We start from the raw sequence: 25,445 nt of genomic DNA, 5'->3' as shown, positions 1-25,445 counted from the left end.
GAGTGCTCCCTGTCCTCGGGGCCCTCGGGGCGATGGTCGGGCGCCAGCTGTTGCGCCTCCGACTGCGCTCTTGTTGACGACCGAGTCCTGTTGCGCTCTCTTCGACGAAGTCGTACGACGTATGGGATTTGAAACCTTTGCTTACAAAACTTGTCGCCGGTAGGGTGACCACCGTCACAAAATTTACACCTAGGTACACACACATGTTCATCTCCTGGGTTGCGAGTTCCACAACCCCTGCACTGAACAAAGTCAGGTGTTGGACACACATCAGAGCGGTGCCCGACCCTTCCGTAGGTGAAACAGACGTCGAATTGCTTCCTGTAAAGGTAGCATCTCACTAGTGTGGATCCATACCTGACAAAATTGGGCACTTTGAGTCCATCGAAAAGTACAATGACCGATTCCGACGTCTTGATGCGCTTAGCAGCCAGCGCAAGCGGGTTCAAGTCATGCACGATATTTCTTGTTATCATAGCTTGGGAGTCTCTGATGTCCACTCTTCGGATGACGTCTTTGCATGTGGCATGTGGTGCCGCTTCGTATGCATTTACCTCGTATTCCGCTTCCATGATCTTGAAAGACTTGATTCTGACGTACTTCGCAGCATGTTCGGGATTAGGTGTGCTGACTACGATGATGTTTTGAGTGAAGTTTGGGCAGACAACATCTTCACGGGCCTCGTCTTCCGTTAGGCCGGACGCCTCGATGACTGCAGAACCAATCGTGGTGGTGCTCACCTTGTTCAAATTGAGCCCTCCTCGAGGCCGTATAATGATCTTTCTGTGCTCCTCAGGCAGTTGAGGCATTCTCGAAGCTCTGATAACCCGATTCTTAACCATTCCACCGACGGCGGTTTTCTTGACGCCATGCTCTCGCTGATTGCGTGGCAATGTGCTCTCCTTATCCACAGCCTTTGCGCTAGCTCGTGATCTTCGGCTAGCCACTACTTGCCAGCCGAAGTCGTCCTGAGCGTTGTTTCTTTCATTTCCAGAAAAATCTTCATCTTCCATGCTTGTATCCGCCATGCCTGCGGGCAGGTGGGCTTACTAGGCCCAACAAAGGCCCCACTCCTCACTAAGCTTAGCTCCGCTAAGCTCAAGTCGGCGTCTAGGAGCAGAAAAGGTTCCGCAAAATTGTGAAAATAGGAGCCCCACCTCGAATCTTGGTGTCAGTCGATTCGCCGTCGCTTCGTGGATCCAGTGGTATGCTTGTTTTCGTTGTACTCTCGATATTGGCGAGCGGAGCATGGAAAAAAAAAAAGAACAGAGCCGATGCTTCCACGTCTGCACTGCTCGGCGCTTCTTCTTCTTCCCCCACAATTTGCCGGTACAACGAAGAAATTTAGGAGTCCTGACGGCTGATTTGTTGTTTTACAAAGAACATCATCATAGTGGTGCCCCCTGACTTCCGAAGACGCCACTTGCTATGCTCTGGACTATATCTATAGAGCTAAATGCACTTGAGGAGCGTACCGGCGTCAGCGAGTGTTACAGTTCTGCTGTACTGTTTCGGGAATCACTCACGCGCTGCTTGTTGCAATACAGCACTGCATGTGGTGACTGATGAATATGCCGCAGTTGACGACGGCGTGATGATGTTCTCGTAACTGAGGACCGACCGCGTTTGGGTCGGGTTAGCAGTCGAAGGTAAACTCGAAAAGGTTCACGAGAGATGTAAACTTCAGTTGGATAAGTCGGTGATTCCTCTGTGGTGCCGGAGGTTGATGAGCACCGCGGCTGGCCTATAGGCATGTTTGCAGTGCTTGGTCCTGAAGGCTCTCCAGCGTACGAAGACAACTTGAATGCATATTTGATGACACAGGCATGCTATAGCATAGGTAAAGCCCAAGACAGCGCCTGGCATAGCTGCAAAAGACTTTGTTCAGAGAAAAAAAAAACGTGGAATTTTGACGACAAAGAAGGTGATAGCTATATTCGACGATGGCGATCTGCAGGTTCACCTGGCGTAACTTGCGTGTTTCGCCGAGGAGTACGCCGTGAACGTCGGCGCAATGAGGTCGGCTGTAGTCGCAAATTGTGCAAGACAAGTGTGAACAAGAAAAAAAACAGCGACCTCCTTCGCTAAATCTCTCCTTGAATTCAAGTTAAATAAATGTTTTCTTCTGTTGAATGTGTTTAGGCTGCTATATTGTGAGCGGTACAGTGCGCGATCTCGACAACGAAGTCATCTGTATGATGAAGGACTTCAGTGATCCGAAGCAGTTCGTTATAAAGCCGTTTGGCTGTGTTTAATTTCTCAATATCGGTTGCTGCGTGTATTTTCAACACGTTTGTATACCGAGCTCAGCCATTCTGAGCGTTCGAGCTCGTGCACGCCATATTGCACTGCCGTCAACGGCGTCTGCAAATCATAATCACCAGGCGCAATCGCCAAGGACACGACACTCATTACAACAACGGGCCTGTCTTCGGGCCGCTGTCACTCGTTGTTGCGGCTAGGGTGGTGTTCAGGGCATGGAATCCGCCAAGCCCATCGACTACTTCGTCAGGTCGTAGAAAATGAAAGAAAAAGGGTTTGTTTAGCTTGGTTCCAGCACGGAAGCCCACTCCATGCAGGAGCGAGCTAAACGTGTCAATTCACCTCAGGACCCTCTGTCCCGACTCTCGAAAAGTCTCTCCTTTTAATACCATCGTCTTCCCTAGGCGAGTCGACTAGGGAATCTGAAGACTGCTGCAGCAACTCACCATCGTCGACACCATTACATTACCACGCCCATGCTCGCAATAAGCCGCAGTAACTACCCACCGAAGAAACTGGCCTGAAATCTGTGGAAGAAAGGAATCATCCGGCGACACCTCGTTCGTTCGTCGTTGCCCCCCCCCCCCCCCCCTTTCGTCTTCGCTCAGGCTGCCAGAAAGGGCGGGGTGAGGGCCTTTCGTGGAACCCTGCAACAGCCGGTTTACACGCTGTCTTGACGGCTGGATAAGTGATGAGGAATGGGTGGTGATTTGACTTGTCGCAAACGTTTAACTGCGCCTCTCAATTAGTTGTCGTGGTTCCCTCCTTTTCATCTTTTGCTGAGGTTTCTAGGTAATGGCGGGGTTAGTGCCTTTCAACCGTCAGTGTCCACACAGCGTTGTCGTCTAGATAGGAGCTGCGGTGGTTTGACGCGTGGAAAACGTTCAATGACAAGACCTTTGTGTTATCATGTTACGTCTCAACACCTTTGTGGTGTTGAGACGTAACAACGTGTGGGGCATTAGTTATGATTTACTCGAGCAATTGATTGATTTATGGGCTTCAGCAAATTCCTATGACGCGGCTAAAGCTACAGTTTCTCGATCAGGACTGAAGCACGTACATATCATATGACTTGCTGCTAGGCGAATTGGCTACTGCCGACATAAGGTTCTTTTGTTTCCTCGATAGCGCTACGATTCCATATAGGTCATATGCCGGGGAATTCATGTTCTGGGTACCTTCCAGGGATCATACCAAAATAGTTTAATGGGGAGGCTCGGGCGCGCACTCTTCACGTGTCATTTCTGCAAAGTACAGTACCCCCCCTCCCCCTCCCGTTTTCCCTCGATGCTATTGATGTAAGCAGCAAGTGTCAGAAGCAGAGTGGCATGGGAGGCTTCCCTTCAAAGCTTAAATGAATATCAACTAATAAAGCTATTAAGATAATCGAGACTGGAATACTTTCTCTCAAATAACACGCAGGTCACTTCGCAAATATGGCCGTAAATATTCGTACGTAGCAGCAAGGTACCAGCGCCACCTAGAAATTTCCGCGCCAACCCCTACGCAACAGGCTGCGGTACCGTCTGACTGACGCTATACCGCTTGTCCCAGCTTACGTTAGCGAAGCTGCTAAACGAAAAAAAAAAAAAAATTAAGGGAAGACGGTGCAAGATACATATATGACTTATGATGTTCGATTGTCAGAGGACTGACACCCGAACATCCTATAGGTCTTAAAATCGTACAATGCGCCATGTTTTTAAAATATTTCTTTTTTTTTTTTCGTTGAACAGCTCCGCTAAAGTTAACTGGGACACCCTATATAGCTTGCTGCGTACAAATCAAAAGAAAATATTATTTCGCATTGTAACACAGACACAGCTCAACCTGTTAACTTAAATAAAATGAAGCAAAGTACACGAAGATAACACAAAGCGCCCTTCCCTCTCCCCCCTCCCCAACCCGGCCCCCCTCCCTCCCTCCACGTTACGCAGTAACATCGTCACGCCGCGGTTACGATGCGAATAATAATAATAACAAATCAAAATCAAATTAGAAATAAAAAGGCACTTTACGTCTGCTAATAAGCCATACGCTAATAAGCCATCCGGTAATAAGCCATGTGCTAATAATCCATCCTAATAAGAGCGAACTGTACTAACCTAGCCTGATTTACAGTCCCTTTATGCTAGGGCCGCGTCCCTGCCGATAGCTCACGAGCGAATCAAGGACTAAGAGCGCCGACATTGGCAGCATCAGGCGACAGTGCTGCGTTATTTTTTTAGCAAGCAGAAGGCTTTATTGGTTAGGGAGCGGCACTTACAGTGACGTTGCCGGCAAAGTGGCGTTAGGCGCGAAGTATTTTCGCACCTCGACGGCTGCAGAGAAGCACTGCTGCACCCGGGAAGGGGAAGAGGGTGCTTGCACGCCCCTTCTGATTGGCTAATGAAATCACTGCTGCGCAGGCCAGCGTGCGCGAGGCACGGACGACTCGTAAACGCGTTTTTTCCCTGGGAGCGCGCGGCAAAGCAAACAGGGCGTCCCTTGCTCTCTCTTCAACGGGGGCTTGCCCCCGCCCGCGTTGGGACATTCGCAATAAGGCCCTTTTCCGGCAGCCCGTCATCATCGACCGACTCCAGCGGCGTCTCGTATTTGACCTGGCCGGAAATGACGTCACGCCCGGAAGCGCGGCGCTAATGCACGCGCAGCCGTCGCAGAGAAAAGCGTGCCCGACTAGCGCTCCCCCTTCTACGCCGCGCAGGTCTCCCATGACCGAACTCGCCTTTTAACACCCATTTCACACCCTCTCCGCGAACCCTCGCCTTTCACCTTCGCTCATCTTGTCAACGCCTGCGAGGACGCTGTGGCACTCGACGCACCGCAACTGTGTGTCATTGCTTCATTTTTTTTCCTTGCAACTCTAAGTCCCGCCTCTTTCTCCCCTTTACTTGACTCTCTCACCTCTCAAAAACTCATTTTGGGCGGACTTGCTTAGCGGCCAAACTAAATTAGGGCGCCAACAGCTTCACATGCTAAGCCACGGCGTCCACACGTCCACAGCAGCTTTTTTCCCTTATATTATTTCCCGAGAGGAGTGTGGGAGGGAAAGGGTGATGGCGGATAGCGTCACCTATTGACCCACCTCAAGAATTATCACTGTACAGCGTGGCGCAAAAGACAACGGCGTTTGTTTCATAGATCCCTCGGCAACCACGTAATAAGCGGTATATACGTCTTTCTTTCGGCCCCTGCTTGGGCGTCGGATGTCGGAAGCGTAGCGCGTTTCTCGCCATTTTTTGTAAACTCGTCAACTGTGCACGCCCCTTGCTGCATATTGCTGGTCCAGTCTACATTACGCGTTCAGCAGATGAGGAGGAGAAGCTGGCGGGCGACGCTATATTCAATATATAGCACTTATCTAGCCGCACTCATCTCCGTTTTGCTGCTTCCCTTTTTCCCTCCCTCGCTTCCCATCTTCCCTACGTGCTCTCCTTCAGAAACGTCCCGCCGTCAAGCTCTATGCCGAGCACTGTACAAACACGCCCAGCAGAGACCCCGAATTAAATAGAAAAATAACTGCTTCCAAAGAAAAGAAGAGAAATCATGGTGGTGTGCGCGCTGGTTATGAACACTTAATTTGCGTCCTTCATCAGAGAAAAGAAGCGAGGGCTCGGGGGGTGTACCGGCCTCTTATTAAGCGAGACACCCGGGGCAAATGGCGATTAGTTAACGTCTTTTCGAGGCGTGCGCGCGAGAGACGGAGGGCGCTGAAAGCACTAAGTGGCTATTCGGCTGCAATAACGTTGTCTCGGGGCGCTGCTGCGTTACCTCGGCGGCACTTTGCCTTGTTCGAGCGGAGCGTCCGGCCCGCCCCCCAAGCAGGCGAGTGTCGTCTGCTCTTTTGTCTTCTGCTTTTATCGTCTGCTTTTGTCTTCTGAAGCTTTCGTTCGTCTGGCGCCGTCCAACTCCACAACCCCTCTTTTTCTTCTTCTTCAGCAAACGTGCCCACCATTTAGCCTTTTGTTTCTGCGATGTCTTGGGTCGTTTTCTGCATCATCTATATAGTTTCTTTTTCGGCAACAAGGGTTACCTTGTTGCCTTTGTCTCTGCAGCTTCTCTTTGCGTGGCTAGAAGCCGTCTTTAATCGATGGAGGCGTCACGGTTCTGTTTGTGTTATCCCTCTCACTTTCGGTTAGCCTTCTTCATGCTTTGGCGACTCTGCTCCGCTGCTTTCTTTCTCTTCGTCACTGGCTGTCTCATTTTATCTTTACCGTCAGCCCGATGTACTCGAGCCTTGTTTCTGGTGATTAACTGGCGCGAAGAGGAAATTTCTGCGGCTCGTTCGTCGAGGCTGCTGTGCTGAAGATTTTGAGAGAAGAAAGACAGAATAAGAATTAAAAGAAAGAGAGAGGGGTAGAGAGAGAGAAACATGATGTCGAGAAAATGAAAGCCCAGTAACGGGATTGTTTTATTAATAAGATGAACTTGCCGTGCAGCCTCTGAAAGGCGGGCTCGTTTTATTAAACATGGCGACCATAAAATCTTTGCCGAGAGCGCTTTCTCTCGGCGCGAATAGAATTTACGTTTAATAACGGCGCGGTGCCCCGATAAATTTTTTTTTGTTACTCTTCCATTTCGCGAAGATTAGGTAGGAATATGGCATAATCGATTCATTTTGCGCGCAAATCGTCTTTTCTAAACACTTGATCGACAAGAGAGCATAGTTTCTTTTTCTTTTCTATAAGTTGGGGCGGCGGGGGCGGGGGCAGCTGCGCGATTGCCTTATTTTTATCTTTATCTTTTTTTTTGAATATGTACACATTGCATTTGTGTGCTTTAAGGCTTACAGATACATTGCAGAGAACGAGAATTTTACTCCTTCTCGTCGTTTTTGCTTTTATATACGGCTTGATACTGGTGTTCAAAATGGATTGTCGATAAACGAGGTTTTTGTATTTTTCCATATTTTTTTTTAATATAACCCCTCGTTTAGTTGCAGCTGAACAATGCGATTTGTCTCAAGATGTTATGCATTATCTCCCTGAGTGCAGATTTTAAGTACTTTCTGAACACGAGTTTGCTTTAGATTATAGTTGTTCTTCGGCAGCGTGCAAAGTCGCAGCGCGAAGAGCGTTTTATGGGCAGACACGGAGTGCGGCAAGAACTGGCTGCTTCTTTAAAGCGGATCTTTCATTGCCTACCCGCCTGTGTTTGGCGTGGATGCTGGCTTGGTCACACACACACACACACACACACACACACACACACACACACACACACACACACACACACACACACACACACACACACACACACACACACACACACACACACACACACACACACGCACACACACGCGCACACACACACACACACACACACACACACACACACACACACACACACACACACACACACACACACACACACACACACACGCACGCACGCACGCACGCAAACACAAATTCATTCGTAAAACGTAAAACGTATGTTGCCTCACAGGTATCTCTAAAACACACATACCTGTTAATGGAACGATGAATTACACTGTTGCCGCGCACTGAAAACAGGAGACGAGGACACGTATTACGAAAACATGCCGTTTAAGATGACGACGATTTTCTTAACCTGGCACATATCCACGTCGGGGGATTGGCCAAGAAATTGACGCCGTACTGTCGTCTTCGGATCTTTCTAAGAGACGGAGTATGCTAAAGCTCCTGTCGTCGTCTTCATCGTCTAAATAAAGCGGAAAGGTCGATTTATAGCTGATTCTTTGATTTACTTTATGTTCTTTGATTTAGCCATTCGGCATGTACCACGTCAGCACTGTGACGCAAGAGCCACTGAATCCTTAAGTGTTGCTCGATACGTGTCGTACTTTCCTGTGCGTACATAACCTTCGTTCTCGGGACCATCGTTCCGTATAGACGACCACACGCCAAGTTTCATCCTAGACGCCAGCGCTCGTTTCTCCCCTGGCGGAACGATTTCATCTCCAACGGGTGTAAGTTTCCGCCGCCGCTTCCCTTAGCGGTCGCGCCCGCGTTCAGTTCGCGCTGCGCGCGAAACGTCTCTTGTTCGCGACGGCGCCTCTTCCGATGACCGGAAATTATTATTGTGTTTTTAACTGTCACGACAGCAATGTAGACACGAAAGGGTTGATGCCACCAGTGAAATTCTGCCGATTCACAAGAAAATAGTACGAAAAAAGCAGACGACAGACATGGATTACTGCGGTGCGCCGAGCGAAGTAAACAACTGGCAAACGAAGCGAGCTCGTTCATTGATCACTCCTGAGTGTATGACGGTTTTTATATGTAACCCACATGAATTTAAGAAATACTGGGTACATAACCCTTTTATTCATATAAAAACTTTAAGCTGTTCGACAAACGCTTGTCCTGCCTTCTTTCTCGCGTTTCGTTTGTGTATGCGCTGCCCAAGAATGGAAACCATTTCTGTTGTATGCGCTAGCAGTGGCCGAACTTCACGCGTGCCGAGAAACTGAATATGTGCACGATGCATTGAACATGACCGGAGTTCATTCCGGCTTCAACACTGCACCGATCGATCGAGTTACTGGACGATACACGCCCGCGTCTTGGTCGCGCCAGCATTGGTGAAGCAGGACTGATTACTACTACTTTCAACTTCCGTCTCTTGAGCACCGTTAAAAATGGCCAAGCTGTCTACATTGCTGCCTCTATTCCATATTGTAGGGGACGTACTAGTTGAAGTTGTGTGCGCATGTCGTACTTGTGCTACGCAGCGGTTTATTTTGTTCATTTCCGCACAGTGTCGATGGAAGTCCGTTGTCGCCATCAAAGACAACACAGATTCGTAGCAAACACATTGTGAGAAACTGCAAAAATGACTTTAGCTCGTATGTGCCGCATCGTATGTGCTGACGATTCTTCCGGCGGCACTACGATGTCGTTTCCAATTACCTGTTCAGCGTCACTTGCATGGTTAAGCAGACGCTGCCCTGTCGCCGTATTGCAGCCATAAAAATAATCGTCAAGCGTACAGATCTTCTTAAAGGCAACTAGAAGCGTTTACAGTCTGCTTCACGCTTAGGGGGAAAACTCGAAACGTATTGGATCGCGATGCGGCAAGCAATGGAGTCGCGCGGCGGCAGCAGCTCGAGCAGACGCTCGAGGGGCGGAGTCGTGATCTGCGTCGTCTGTTACGGCGGCGCGCGCTGGCCGCATTGTCAGGAAGCGTGCTACTGTTAGGGGCAGTGCACCGATTTCATTGGTACTGCGGGAACTGAGCTGATATTCTTTACTAAACGTTGTGCGTCGCCAAACTCTGAGCCTTCATTGGCGATAATGGAGTTCCACAAAGTTCTTTTGACAGCTAGCTTCGTTTGTTCTTTCGGAAGGCCGGGGTACTGAGTGCGTGCACGTGTATTTCTTCCCTGTGTGTGCTACCGTAATAAGCAGCGACAAGACGCACCAAGATGTGCGCGTAACGTGCTCAGTCTTTGTTTGACTCGAAAGGAAAACAAAGCACTCAACAATGATAACTATGGGGGGTCGAACACGATGAAACAAACGGATACGATTAAAGGAATGTTTTAGGTTAAGAAAATGAGCTGGAAGTGATTTTTCTCGACAATCATTCACTACACCAGACAGACCCTGCCCGCCGGCGAGGAATTGGACACGTCAGGCTCGGAACTTCAGTTAGTATCTCGTCATGTATCTCGACAGCGCTCATCCTGGAAGGCAGGGAAGTGTAGAATGACTTGATCAGGGCTGTGTTCATTCGCAGCACGTTTCAGTCGCTGACGATGGTGGTTCGAAGCCTATCCTCGCGCGACTGATAGAGGGGATGATGCGGCAGCGATACTTTCAACGAGCCCCAGATATTTTAAATGATGTTGCGGTATATACGGGGGATATATACGCCCAGGGATTGAGGCGGCCACACCAAGAGAGTGACTGCGCGCTCTTCCAGCAGTTCTTGCACAACACGAGCAGTGTGGATCGGCGACCTATCACGTTACAATGTATAATCGCCTTCCAGAAACGGGCCGTCAAGAATGTATGGAATCAGTACGTTGTCTATGACTGCCCTGCAGCGATGAACTTACCTTCGAGGCGTATCAGCGGGCGTCGCACAACGCTTAGTAAAGAATACCGGCTCATTTCACGCAGTAAAGATGAGATAGGCGCCCTGCAGCTGACAGTAGAACGTTTCCCGACAATGCGGCCAGCGCGCGCCGCCGTAGCAGACGACGCCGTTCAAAATCCCGCCCCTCGAGCACCTGCGGGAGCTGCTGCCGCCGCCTGACTCAAGTGCTCACTGCATCGCGATGTAATGCGCTCCGAGTTTTCCCCTAAATGTGAAACAGACTGTATATCGCCCTTCGAATGAAATGTCCACGCGCGCACACGCAGGCACACACCGCGCGCGGCGCGAAACGTGCCCAAACACGTGCAGTGCAGGAGGCAATCAACGCGATGCGAACGAGAGGTGGGAGAGGGGTACCACCCGTTAATAGAATTTTGCTTCGCATGCGGCGCTCTCAACGCCGGCGCAGCAGCGCCGCTCTCGGTGCCGTTCTTGTCCATAGACCTCTCACGCTGTGTATACGCCTGACTTGGAGTTTGCATTTCGGCACAGCTCGTGAACATTTCACGAGAATAAAGTTGTGACTTTTGCGGTGGATGAACATAAACAGGGCATGAAATTACAGGCTGCATAGGACGAAAGTGAACAAAATGGTACGCATCGCCGTTAGCTGTAAATAATTTAGCTAACCGCTTCACTAAAGCTTGAAGCTATATGAGCTTAGCTATGTGAAGCTTTACTAAAGCTTCGCTTCACATAGATTTCAACATGCGTGTTGAGTCTGCACATTTTCTTTCTTTATTTTGATGTCTTTGGCATATCCGTGAGGCTTCCGGTTTACTTATAAAACTTGAAAAATGCATTTTGCTTATTGTTCGCCGCCGAGTCTTGATTTATTACGACCGGTTTCATCAAATATGGTATACTCCCGGCGACGACGGCGAAGTATTGTTGTTGAGGAAAGCCGCACAGAGCAACATAAAATATTTCTGAAGGTCCTGCGGTAGTTATTTCTTTCTTTCTTTTTTTTTTGCACCTATCAAGCCTTAGTCGATTGCTAGTTCCGTGCGACAACCGGTAGTATGTCACTGATGCACATCCTGTTCCGGGTTTTGCGCTATTGACTTGTTTCTCATGGCCCTACCGGGTGACGACTGACGAATTCTAGATTTCCAGAACCAAGCGATTGAATTACAAGAACGAGTGATTTGGTCGCGTGGCGGCCCGTTTCGTCGCTCGAAGTCGTCGCACCTCTCTGTCGCACATAATATCACTCAAATGGGGTTCGGGTCTAAAGGGAAGCGCACCAGGGTCCCATCGGCAACTATATAGTGGCACAGTATAAGTTGTAAAACGACGTCCAGGGGGCGTTACATTTTGAAAACTTTTGAAAAGAATTTACGAATAGTAGCCGAAATAAAAGGAATGATTGTGTGGTGCGAAGAGGCGACCTGCCCTTCGTGCACAGAGGCTCCTTTCCTTTGCTAAAACAGTGCCAACATGCGGCCTTATTTCTTGCTTCCTCCCACATGGGAGACGAAAGTTCACCTCTTATAGGTGCTTTCTGGCATTCGCCAGATTATATGCCAAATTTGATGTCTTCTTGATAACTAAAATGTTTGTCGCTTTAGAACATGTGGTTCACTTTTTCCTAAGTGGTGTAAGGTAGAGAAGTTCGTGGATTTGAGACTAACTTTACAGTTATATAATTTAAGCCTTAGAGAACAACCCAACAGAAGACAGTAAACACGTTTTCGCAATGCGGGAATGTTGGAAACGTTACATAAGGATGCAAGGTGCCCTCGTATATTCACACGCATGCAAACTTTTACCTACAGAATAAATTTGGGAAACAAACAAACCAGCAAAAGGTTGTCTCCCAGTTCTCGTTATTCCGCATTTCCTTTTCGGATTTCGCTTCAAGAAACAATCACCAGCCTGTCTATTATAGACGGAAAGCCCTATGTGCGTCCTCGGACGCAGCAGCGTCCGAGGTGGCCACCTCCATGCATATAGGCGTAACAGCAACGATAGCAACGCTGACAACGATGACACCATGATCTGCTTGGATGACAGTGATAGATCTTTCGACGACGACTTCGAGGTTATGCTGAGCCGCAGGACAAAGAGAATAATTCTCACCATGTCATCCCGTTCGAGTAGGTCAACTGTATGAGAGCTCCGCGAACTCCTCAGCCATTCACCATTCTATCCTTCTCGTGCTTCACGAGAAATATGAGACAGCTCAACAGGCAAAGTATATCTATGCACCTCGAGGCACCGGTTCCAAATGAGGTAATGCCGCCAGAATCAACACCCTCCAGGAGATCCTTGCAGTGGATGTGGAATATGCAATGACATTATAGTCCTTGAGCCACGCCTCGGTGGTATGCAAGTCAGCTCTCATGTTTCTCCCCTGCTCAGTCAAGGAGGTCGCCAATGGTGTTATCTACGACATCGACGAGGCCATATCCAATGCGGGTTTGCCGATACTTATTAAGCCATTTGCAGAGGGATATGTTATGACGCACGTTTCCCGCATCGGCAAGTCGCTCTGTGTGAGGGTTATAATCAATGGTGAATCGCTTCCGTCACACGTCAAAGTTGGCTATTTTTGCCATATAGTTCGTCTCTTCATTCAGAGAGCACTCTAATGCAGGAAGTGCACGAAGCTTGTACGCATGAGCAGAGTGTGCACAAACACGACGGCGTGCTCCCTCTGCTCCGATCCTTATGGCATTAACAACTCCAATGTCACCGCACCGAAGTGTCCTGCCTCGGATACCGTGATGCGTCTTCCAAAAAGTGTCCCGTCATTCAGAAAGAAGTGACCATGTTGAAGCAGATGTGAGGGAGCACTGATTCACCGAGAAGCTGCCGACGTTATTATAAAACGACACCCCGATGACGCTCCCGCCGCCATCGTGCATCAACAACCTCCACAGAGACTATTATACGCAAGTCACGTCGGTCATCGCCAACTCCTTGGCCATCAAGGCCAAGTAGACTTGACACCAAGGTCAAAGAAACCAAGGACAAGGAAGCGACAGAGAGAGTGGCATCTGGTTCTTGGCGTATACACTCCAGACAGACAGACAGACAGACAGACAGACAGACAGACAGACAGGACAGACAGACAGACAGACAGACAGACAGACAGACAGACAGACAGACAGACAGACAGACAGACAGACAGACAGACAGACAGACAGACAGACAGACAGACAGACAGACAGACAGACAGACAGACAGACAGACAGACAGACAGACAGACAGACAGACAAATGGACGGACGGACGCTGCCAACAAAATCAAGTTTCATTTTTCCTCTTTTTTTTGCCTTCTTTTCCCATTAATGGAGTATTTCTGGAGGGATCTGGGAGGGATCTCCAGTTATGGAGGGATCTGGGACATAATGTATGTCATATACAGTGCATAAGCTTGTGGCGTCAGCAAACTCAGTAAAGCAATTAAGAACTTTGTGCTCATCGTGTGTGCCCCCTGTGTCATCTATGAATCTGAAGCTGCCTAATGTAACGTTTTGCGCACATACACTGTTCTCATGTTCTTGAACTAGCAGTTGCCAGTGTTCACCGAACACCAATTGCTGTTATGCTCGTTCTGTGGTTTATATCGAGTGCGTCGCATCCCATCGCATGCACGATACGTTCTAATCATCGTACGTACCTGAATCATTGTACACACCCCTGTTGTACGTATATGTACCGGATGAATAAATTTTCTTTCTAGTCTCGCTGAAGCCAACACTACTACTCGTGTTTTCACCATGTGCCAACGTGATGTTGTTAGTGGCGCACGTTTTATAGCGAACAACTTTCTTTGAGTCTCCGCTCGTTTTCGTGGTCGGTTTGCCGCATACATTCTCTGCCGATGGAGAGGCGTCGATCCGAAGTGCACGGGCTCTCTGGCAACCGAGTTCGTCGTCGAACGCCAACTAGCTAATATTTAGCACATAATAACTTTATTGGAAAAGGCGTAGTGGGCGTCCTCTAAAGGCACCAGCATATCTTAAACATCATGTAATTACAATAATAACAAAAAATCCGACGATACCTGAACAGTTATGAGTTGTGAATGAGAAAGCATTGAAGTTTAATTGAACGCCCCTGAGCGGTCCTTCTAGTATTGCGCTGCGAGTAATGTTTTCGAGTTTCACCGCGGGGTGTGTTATCGAGTTCTTCGATTAAATTGGTGCGGGCAATTTTTTTTACAGTTTCTACGCTAGTATGTTGGCTGTAGACCGGGATCATTTGGGCGATATCGCTGAGAAAGTAAGTGCATTTATTTTCATGCAATGCGTTCGCTAATGTCCAAGGGGAGAGTCAAACTGACGATGTCTTCTTCTTCAGTGGCCACAATGCCTTCATCGTTTGACGGGTAGAGCTCAGGTGTATATATATATATAGTCTTCGCATCGCAACGGCCTCGGTGGGGCTGGTGGCGGCGGCTAGGGTCGACCGCAGCGAGCATATAGCTTTATGATCCATATAATACGTCGAGACGTATACCTGCGCAAAGAGAGGCTGGGGCTGCAGCAGCGGCCACCAAGGTCGGCAGGCGCGCGCAGCAGCGGAGCCCAGTGTAGGTGAGAGAAGGGGGGAGATATGGACTGCGCGCCGGCTTCCGAGATCCAGTCACTCCCTCTCCCCCTTCTGCTCCGTCGAGGCGCGCTAGTGACATGGCGTCTCAACCAATAGCAATTCAGGCGCCGTTTCGCTGCTACAGACGCCGGCTTTTTAGCTCAATGGGTCATTTGATGCTTTCGCGTTGAAAAGCAAATGAGCCGGCGATGGACGCATCCATAGCAGGTTCCGAGAGCTTGATTTATTGGTTCACGGTATGGTACATATACACCTGCTTTGACGTCATGTGTTTCAGTGATAATGATGGTCGTTATGAATGACTACGGGGTAGTTATCGCACTAGCTTCGACATCGAAACATGGGAAACAGCTGAAAGCCTCTTATTGCTTCTGTACTGCATTTGTCATCGCTTCAAGTGCGAATTCACTAATATACGCGTTAATACGTATGTGTATGCTTAAAAATGCAGCTTTCTGCACCAATTTCAATTTCGCTCACTCTCGTATGTGACGCCAAGCGACGATAGAGTATAAAAAACAAATAAACGGATGAAGTAATTATTTATGGAACAAATAGATGAATTGAATGAAGCAGCTGGAAAGCTGTATGTTTTTAACGTGTATGTTTGAAATCTTCTTTATTAGGTCGAAGACAAAGAATAAATAAATTATTGAGGCAAAGTGCTCAAGAAAAGTGTATATACTTGTTTCTGGCTTCAGCGCCCATCAGGCGCGACCTTTAATATTTTAATTTAAGTAAGCCTCTTTCTCCGAGCCGTAGAAAGCAGTTCCGTAGGTCCACCGATGTTTTCGACAAAACCGCACAGCATGACACAGGCTAAAAGCACTTGCTATTCATGGTATGTCAGAGATGGCAGTACTTATTCGTTAAAGCTCCTCGCCTTTTTGTGCTGCCTAATAAGTTACAGTTCTCGATTTGATTTACAAAGACAGTCAATGTCCAATGCATTGAGACGTCCGCATGAGTGTTTATACTGCCCATCTATACACGCTACTCGAACGCCTTGTGTCAGCGCCTTTGACTGCGTGGAGCTCTCCACGTGCATTCACGCGTACAGCACGTCTTTCCTTGCTCTGTCTCTCTCTTCATTTGGTTCCCCTGTTCTCTTCCCCCAGTTTAAGGAAGCGAACCAGACGCTTTTATAGTTAACATCTCAGCACGCCTTCTCCATTTCCTTTCTCTCTCTCTCTCCCTCCTCTGCTGGTGCGGGAGCATAGACACGAGCCTTTCACTAGCATTATTTTCTTCTGTGAATGCTCTGTCGTCCAGCGAGTTTAAAGCGGCTGCAAAGTCTATATTTCATTATTGAAAGAAGGACAGTGAACGATGATAAGTACTACGGTCTCACCGCAATCACAAAGGCCGCCCGAGGCACTGTCCATCATGACGATACGGACAGAGTAGGCCGTATCGCCAGCCGAAAGCGATGCGGTAATGTTGCCACGCATCGAGATTAAACCACACGGAAGTCGAAGGCGCGATGAAGGCGAAATTAAAACCATGGACTTGACCGTCCGCCGGGCAAAGAGCCACGGAAGTACTGCTGCACTTTCTGAAGACGACGGGGCTATTGCGGCCGCCTTTGATTGCGCGGTGAATGCTGCTCTACGTGCGCGCGCACCACTTATCTGTTCGCTTCTCGCTTTCCTCCTTCCTCGTCTGCCTGCTTCTCCCTTCCCCCGGTGTAGCGTAACAATTCCAGATGCAACTTGATTAGCCTCCGTCCGTGCCGTTCGGTTTCTTTGTTCTCTCTCTCCCACATTAACAATGTGGCCCTTCTCGCGACGCAGGTGTGGTTCCAGAACCGGCGCGCCAAGTGGCGCAAGCGAGAGAAGGCAATATGCCGAGACAGTCCACCCCCGATGGGGGCTTCTTCGTCCTGCGGGGTCGCGTCTTCGGCGGCGTCCGACCGCAGCCTGGGTCCCTTCTTGCAGGCTGCGTGCGGAATGAGCGCCACCCGGGCCGAGCTGTTCGCCGCTGGGCCCTACGGGGTCGCCGAGCCCTTCTGGGGCTCCCCTTCTCTGGTCGCGCCCGCCTGGCCCAAGCTGTACGGGGTCAGTGGCGCTCCTTCACCTCAGCACGAATGTCTCTGACGTTGTCATGTACGTCGTGCGCATGGTCCGCATGACAGGTAACGTTATCAATTCGAGTGTCCCTCTCTTGCCGTTACGCTAAACGACGGCGGCAGAACAAGTGGTAAAGCGTTGAACTGCTAACGTTTTGGCATCAACAAGAGAGAGCATCAGCGTGACCTCTGCTGTAGCACCACTGAGCTGTAGAAACATTGTAATTCCCGCGGTCAACCAATCTTTGTGAACGCATATATCGCTTGTTGTCTCTTTATTACTTTCTTTCTTGCACGTGTTTTGCATCCCCGTTTTCACTTTCTCCTATCGTCTTCGCCTTCGTATGACGTATCAGACCGGATCTTATAGCATCTGGTTAATTTCTCTCACTCTTCTCGTCTTCACTCTTCCTATATCTCTCTCGGAGCTTCACACTCATTGAAGTGTTAGCTTAAGTTTCCTTTGGCACTGGTGTAGGAGCTTCTTCCGTCACTTACCTTTCGTGTTATAACACAATGCCAAAGTTTATTTGAAGAAACGCACAATTGGCATTCGCCAACTGGTTTCGCACGCACCAATGTCGCATCGCGAACACAAGTCATCATTTTCAGTTTATGCGTTCGTGCACCAACATCGCAGTGTGCACATGAAACAACAATGCTGAATGAAACGTGGACCGAAAATATTTGCGAATTTTCTCCTTTTATTGCGCCTCTACAAGTCCCTGAATATGCATTGTAGATTGTGATCAAATTTGAACTATGATTTCTGAACTAGATCAACTAATGCCCTAATGCCAATGGCTGCAGCAGCAGTAATAAGGGAATGTAGTTAAAAGGATTTGTCGAAGCATCTTGCGCAACCTTTGCGCAATTGCCCGAGTGCTTCAAAACGACCGGTGAAAGCTGCCGGAAATTTCATGAACGTTGACTGGCCCTATTGAACTAGTAACGCATACATTCTATCTCTTAACTTATCGCAGTACATGCTGCCCGCCCTGCTGCCGGCCCCGCCGTGCTCTTCAACCTCTGTTCTGGACCTCGGCTCCAAGAAGACGACAGCGCACGCCAGGCTGCAGGCGTCACCGCCTTCAGCAGCGCCGCCAACGTCATCGCCGGCCCTCGACCTCCTCAGAGTCAAGGCACGCGAACACGCCGCCAGGAGGGCGGGCTCGGAGTCCCCGAAGTCTGCCTCGCCCGCTGCCGAACGGACCGAGCCGTCTTGACTGCGCCTTCCAGTGCTCCCGTCTAGTGGTATCCGCCGGTTCATCCTGTCGCCGTGTCCCCCGAGGTTGGCGTGACATTACAGTGTGCGCGGATGACATGTGTGCATCGTCGACCCACGGACTCGAGATTCGCTTCGAAAGCTTAAGGCTCGAGCAACACAAGGAAGTACCACAGTGTTACTGCGATCGCATTTCCTTCGGCATCTCCCGGAGTGTTCTAATCTCGAAATATTTCTATACGTCGTTGTTTCGTTCGGGCTTAAGCATATAACGAGCCTGATTGTGAACGAACTTGTTGTGCCCGATGACTTTGGGGCAACCATCACCGATACAGAACACAATCCCGCTTATTCTAACAAGGTTGAAGTGAAGTAACTTGCCAGTCGTGCGTGAATGACGTGCAGGTTGTCTTGCGCACACTTAGGCTTCACTTCGAAATGATCCTATACTTCTGATACAACGGCAACATTAGAGGCCCGAGTAGCACACGAAAGCACTACTGCTGTTGGCAAAGAAATCGCGCAAGGAGGGAACAACAGGTCAAGGGCACATTGGACGGCGGTCGTCCCGTGTCTTTAAACTGTTGTCCTGTCCTTGCACAGTTTATCCCCACACACCGTGTGCTTCAAAGGAGACAATAAGTGATTGTTAAACACAGCTAAACTGAGATTAAGGAACTGTGTTTTTTCTGCAGGGAGAAAAAAAGAAGAAGAGAACAAGAAAAATTCATCGACATTTATGATACTCTATAATGCGACATTTGAGCGCAGCTGTTTACGTGCTTTCATTTTGCGATATATTATATTGGTTGGCGCGGACAATCTGTCCCTTGTGGCACGTTGCAAACGGAGCGAAGTGTGGCGCGACTGCCTGGCTAATTGTGACGCGTGGGCGCAATTCACAGCGGCCGCCGAAGACAAACCTCCGTTCATGCAGCGCTTTGTTTTCGTGCAGATGACGTGCGCTACTCTTGTGCCATCTCATAGCCATCGTCGCCGCAAAGCCCGTCGTGCGCAGCGCTACGCTTGTCTTCTCGCCCTTTTGCCATACCCTCATCCTCCATTTTCAGCCTCACGATTCCGCTGCACCCTCTTCTTGCGCTTTTCTCCTCGACCTCTCTTCGCTATACCAGTCTTTCATCTCCTGCTGCGCTCCGCGTTCGCTCTCATCTTTCGCTGTGGTCGTTCGCTTGGTTACGAGGTAGGACACCGGAGCCGACGCTCGCCGCAGGAACGGGCACCTAAGTGCTGCGTTCTAAAAAAGTGAAACAGGATGCCAATGCATGTCACTCGCTCTCCGTGTACGAACATTTGCATGGAAGCTGGTGATATAGGCACATGATTCCTAGCCAGCGGGTATAGTTCGCTTACGGAATGGCTTACATTTTACCCCCGCAACGTGCATCTCGTAGTAAGTAATTACAAAGTAAACAATAATTACCCCATAAAGACAGACGTCCGCTGCCGCGAATGATGGGCTATATATATATATATATATATCGGCGACGTCCATTGAGCCATCGATCTTCGCATGAGTTGCTATTGTTTAAACACTTATTTCTATGTTTTCTAACCTTTCAAAAACATGGTGACTGACCTCGCACATTTCAAGTTCTGGCAAACGATCTGTTGTGCATGCCGCAGGTTAACATTAGGTGTTTATTTCCCTTCTCTTTCACCACAGCTCATCGCTTATGCATTGAGGCAACACCTAAGGACAAAGTGAAAGCACTATGGCTGGCCATAGAAGCAGGTAGTTGACCCTAGCAAGCGGCTTCGCATGAAAGTGAAGCGGTGAGAGTCTGCTAGGAAGCGTGTTGTCCCTCAAGAAGGCTTCAGTGGAACTCGCTGCCACCTTGTGGGAACGTCATCGTGGAATGTATTATGTTTCAATAAATGACGCTTGGCAAGGACCATTCTTTTATAAATAACAACCAATTTGTCCCAACGACTGTTATACTTACAATGCAACTTGAATAAGTTTCGAGAAGGTGTAAACAGGTGTTGAATTGCGAAATATTGTTCTTTTAAGCTTCGCTAATAGGAGGTTATGCATTTTCTTGCATGCTCAGAGGAGCAGGTTGTATGCGGGTCATGCGCTGTATGGAAACTTTGTTGCAGCGAGGCAGGTTCGTGTACCGAAATAAGCGCATACGTTGGATCCGCTAGATGGACCCGCTACTTCTTCCTCACCAGAGTGGCTGCTAGAAGAATAAACACAGCCGTGGTGAGCCATTCTTTGCGTATACTCTGCTCAAGTTATGCTCGGCCATCACCCGAGGCATAACCGCCCTAACAGTGAACATTTTCTTCTTCCGAGCGCTGTGTGCAACCGCCCTCAACCGCTGTTTCCTATTGTTTGGACGCGGCATTTTGGGCTTTGAGCCCTTCAGTCACGTGGTAAGACTAACATCCCATTGAAAAGCACGTCTTGAAAAAAAAAATGCTTACCCTACTGGTACCACGCATTTTCCATTGAAATGCGGGATCTATCGGCTATCCCACGTGACATCACGGCTCGAAGTGCGCCGGCCTTCTGTGATTTCGAGGGTATTCATAATCTGAGCGTTTAGATCACGGAGGAAAACGGACACGTCTACTTGCCTCTCTTGCAATGCGTTTGGGGCCTCGTAACTTGTCTCGACGACACATGGAGGCTTTATTTCTGCCGAGTTCAGGCCACATCTGTTGCTGGCGCAAAATGCTATTCGTGTACTACCACAGTTGCTTAAGTGTGCCGGTCTGAATGATCGTTTATAATTCTCCTGCGCCATCTTTCTTTCTATTCCCCCCTCTTCTTTCTCTTCGGCGTATATATAGGGCAGCCAGCCAGACGCTTTTCTGTTTAACATTCTTGCCTTCTCTTTCTCTCTCTCTCTCTCCCGCGTGCACGCAGTGCCCCTCTCCGGCTCTTTTCCTCTTTTTCTTTGTCCCCTTTTTCCCTCCCAGTGCTGGGTAGCAAACCGGACGCTCGTCTTGTTGACCTCCCTGCCTTTGCTCGCCTTGCCTTCTCTTTTTTTTTTGTCGTTCCTCGCGCATTTCTCCCGTTATTTCTTCACTTTGTTTCTTCTCCAGTTATCGCAGAATTCGTGCCGTATTGGGGAGGTATGACGCAGAAATGACGAACCGTAGAAACTATAACCTCCTGTGTTTTTACAATGCCCGCTCAGTCACTCCGCAGTGCCTTGGAAGTAAGTGGTCCGCAGTACGCAGTGGTCCGTTGCCGCTGCAGCACATTCCCAGTTACTTTATCTGCGTTATTTTGCTAGAGCATGGGCTTCTGCGCACTGCACAAGCAAGGATGATGCGTTTTGTCCTTGTGTGCACTGTACGTTGAAGATTATGCGCCGCCCACTCGTAGAAGCCTTAACGCTGTGTAGCGAACACGGACAACTTTCTCGGGGCGTTGCCGCCGCTCCTTGCCCGCTCCTTTGCTTCCGCATGACGTGCGATGAAAGAAAGTTGACCTAACCCATAAACTCTGACCAACTACTGAGAAGGTGGCACCCTTTAAAGGGAAGCTGAAACACTTTTCGAAAAAAATGAGTTCTCTGCGGCATTCTACTGTTCTGAGTCCCCTGAACACGAATATCTGGTTCAAAAAGGGCGGAAACAAACGCAAGCGGCTGTTTTTTCAAGAAAACGCGCACCAGCGCCTCAGGGCATCGCGCGAACGCCGCTGTTGCCCGTGATTGGTCGGGGCCGCTGTGACGTCGTTCGCGGCAGTCGCCGGTCGGCGCCGCCGTTTCAGAGCGTAGCACGGTAGCACGCTGTTCTGTTCTGGCTTCATAGCTGAGTTGTAAGCATTACGGAACGTTCTCGCGGTCTCGGACAGCTTGTATTTTCGCCGTACATGTTCGACCCGACAGCCGATACGGAAAACGATGGCGGCAACGGCGGCAACGACGATGTTGAGTGTGCTAACAGCGAGAGCGATGTGTGCACCTTCTAGCGCGTTGGAAATCTTAGCTGGTACGTATGCTTTTTTTTTCATGTAGCTGCACGTTCCAATGACGTTTCAATGACGTTCCAATGACGTTCCAATGACGGCTAAAGTGTCACTGGGAACTTGCTGCTGGAAGAATGCCGAAGCACTAACTTCTCATTAGATTGTAAACACGGGTGCAATTCCGCGATGTCAAGCACCTTGCCGCTGCTTGTCTAAAGTCCCATGCTTTTGTGAGTGTTGATAGATGATCGCGAACATAAGTGCCACGTTTCAAAGCACGCACATGCAGTGCTGTGAGGTACAGTCATGGAAGTTGCTTATCATACACATCCAGAGATGGCCAGAGGTATTACATGTGCAATATTCATACTATGGTTCGACGATTTTATGATTGTGGCTCGATCAAGAATCGGTATGCGTGCTCCATGCTAGTGTTGACATAAAGATATTAGGCAGTTTTAGCACCACCGTGTGGTAAACACGATAACTGCAACCGTACGTCGAATGTCACTAGGCAAGCCTATACTCCATTTCATACCTCAGGTGCAACGCTGTGGAAGCTACGCACGAAGTCCGGTCACCAAAATTTATTACTGCGCGTGTTTCCGTCTATGCTTCGCAGCGTGCCAGCGGCGTTTGCTCGCGCGAGCATGCACGTGAAGCTGCCGCGACGGACTGCAATTAAAAAATACCGAAAAGAAAATTGATTTAAAAGAACGTGTTAGCAGCCGTATAAGTACACGGTTTGTTTCCATGGGTAAATTCTTTTTTTTTTTTCATTCAGAACTGAGCTTATATATGGAAAACTTTCTCAAAAATCGAGTGAAGAAACACCGAACTTTTTGTAAGTGCGAACGCAGCCACTTCCAGAAGTATCTCAAGCGGAACAACGGAACAACGCCGGGCTTCAGTCGCGCCGATTTAACTGGAATACCGATTGCCCGCATCGTTGTCAAGCTCCGATGATAGTCACAGTGGCGGAAATGGTCCGAGCACAGCACAGTTGATTTCGTCGGCACGATCTTATCTCTCCTCGCCGCACGGACCCACTGCGCGGCAAGCTTCTTGTCCTTCGGGAACCTGTGAAACACCACATCGTCTCGCCCGCCTGTGTTCGCGCAGCCGAATGCTGCACAGAACGAGGGCATGTTGGGCGCCCTTGGCTGTAGGCACTCACGCAGCACAGAAGGAAAGAACAGTTTACGAAAATCGCAAAAGAAAACAAACGTGAGCGGCGGCGGCGGCAGATCTCTCGTAGCGTCGTTCAGTAAAGCGCAGGACGGAAAGAGGCATGCCAGCACATGCCAGCACGCCGGTCCGGCAGCTCGGTCCCCACGAATGACGTCACTCTCGCCGGTTCTCTCCTCCGGCAACCACCTCACCCGGCGCTCCGGGAAGCGATGGGGGCGTGTCCGCGGGGGTGATTTAGAAAGCGATTTCCGCCCCTTATATTAACAAAACGAAGAAAAAATTTAGGAACCGTAAATTATTAGGTCTGTTCTTCCCAATCCCAGCAATTCATGGAAATCGAAAACCGTTTCAGCTTCCCTTTAAGTGAGCCCTCGTTTTCGCGTCACTGGGCTGGCATGGAAAATGCATACTGGAGAAAAGCGGTGCTGCCCATCTCCAGACTGACAGCGCCAACGTCACGACATGCGGCCGCATTTGCATGAAGCCCGACACGCGTACGTTTCATGGATGAGTGTCCTTCGACAGTTATCTGAAGCTGGAAGAAGGCTCGATGGATCCGCCCATTGGGCCCTTTTCCGTCCATCGGATCCCTCCAAAGGCCCAAGCTACTATGTAATAGCACGTGTTGTTGCCACTGTATCGGAAGGCCCACAGCTGCGGCTAGGCGACTGGTAAATTCGGCGTCAGCTGTTTCGACGCTAAATTCGAAGCTATAAAGCCAGCCGCACATTAGATCGACCGCCTTATCAGGTAAGCCGGCTTTCCTCTTTTTTTTTTTTCTCAATACTGCATCTTTCAGGAGCCCATGAGCTAAGCTTGCCACTAACGACCATGGCCTGTCAGCAGACGGCAGGCACATCGTGAGCCATGCACAGAGGCATTATTTTTCGAGCCTTGAGGGCCTGCCCGCAGTTGGTGTACGTACTTTTTTACGCGGTGTAGTGATGTCGAAGGTTTACCTGTACGGTCTGGCCATTAAGATTTCGATCATCTTTACAGTAAGTGGCACACGGCATGCAAGTATAGACTGGCGCAGTGGCATGCATGTGCTATTTATCTCCGTTCGTATATACGCAGTAAGTGGCTGGACAACGTGCTGGGCGGACTTGATTGAGCGTCGTCTGGATCAAAAGGCTCGCGCGCTTTGTGCTGCGATGTCACCCGCAAATGCAGGGAATGCATTAAACACGAAGCATCGAAACAAAATAATGGCAGTGGCTTAGCTCGCCTATGCCAGGATATACATAGCGAAAGCTAAGGCATAGCATGGTTAGCCTTGGTTTATCTTGATTGCAAGTCCAGGCTAGTCTGGTTGTCTAGCCATGTTGAGGCGTTTAGCCAGTCGTTCGGCGTTCGTCTGTTTCCTGGGCGATTCGTTTCCTCTTCATCTCGTTCCGATGTCCATTCCGGGCCTCCTCCTGCTTATCAGAATTGCCGCCGTCCATACTGCCGCCTCAAATGTGGATGCGGCGCACGCGAGCTCTCCTTTTCAATCCTCCGACATGTTATCAGACATGCGAAGCAGCTGGCGAAGCGAGCGGAGGCGAGCGCAACAACGAGGAACGTGGTGTGACGTCATACCAAACGGCTGCGGCGGAAAGGCGCGGCGCTGCGCAGCGGCGGAACACCTATGGCTCGGTGCTACTAGTGGCGCATGCGCAGTAGTGACAAGGGAGTGAGAGAGAGAGAAATATCCGCGGCGAGGCGCGTGTTGTGACGTCATGTGCCTCCTCGGAGCACCGCCACGGTGAACTCGCAAGTTCGCGGCCAGTAAAGCTTTCGCTTCAATAAGGAAACGCAAACTTTCGCGACACGGCAAAATCGGAAACCAAAAGCCACTGAAGCCAAGTTCTCCGATATGGAACCAGTTCGCGGCGCAGTTGTGGTTCATAGACACATTTACACGCTTTTAAAGCGAAAGCTTTACTGGCCGCGAACTTGCGATTTCGCCGTGGTGGTGCTCCGAGGAGGCACATGACGTCACAATGCGCGCCTCGCTGCGGATATTTCTCTCTCTCTCGCTCCCTAGTCACTACTGCGCATACGCCACTAGTAGCACCGAGCCACAGGTGTTCCGCCGCGGCGCAGCGCCGCGCCTTT

At 49.5% G+C, this 25,445-nt stretch overlaps 1 protein-coding gene across 1 annotated transcript in view; it reads left to right on the top strand.

The window, feature by feature from the left end:
* The window catches only part of LOC126541768 (uncharacterized), a 40,057-nt gene extending 19,918 nt beyond the window's left edge, over nt 1-20,139 (top strand). The window contains exons 3-4 of the mRNA XM_050188700.2: nt 16,706-16,969; nt 17,964-20,139. Of these exons, the coding sequence (XP_050044657.2) occupies nt 16,706-16,969; nt 17,964-18,206 (507 nt within the window). The 3' untranslated portion in view covers nt 18,207-20,139. The remainder of the gene's footprint in view (nt 1-16,705; nt 16,970-17,963) is intronic.
* Nucleotides 20,140-25,445: the final 5,306 nt, after the last annotated feature.

Source organism: Dermacentor andersoni, chromosome 2 (assembly GCF_023375885.2).
Source record: "Dermacentor andersoni chromosome 2, qqDerAnde1_hic_scaffold, whole genome shotgun sequence".
Lineage (NCBI taxonomy): Eukaryota > Metazoa > Arthropoda > Arachnida > Ixodida > Ixodidae > Dermacentor > Dermacentor andersoni.
The sequence above is the reverse complement of the archived record's forward strand: the minus strand, read 5'-3'. Positions and strand labels throughout refer to the sequence as shown.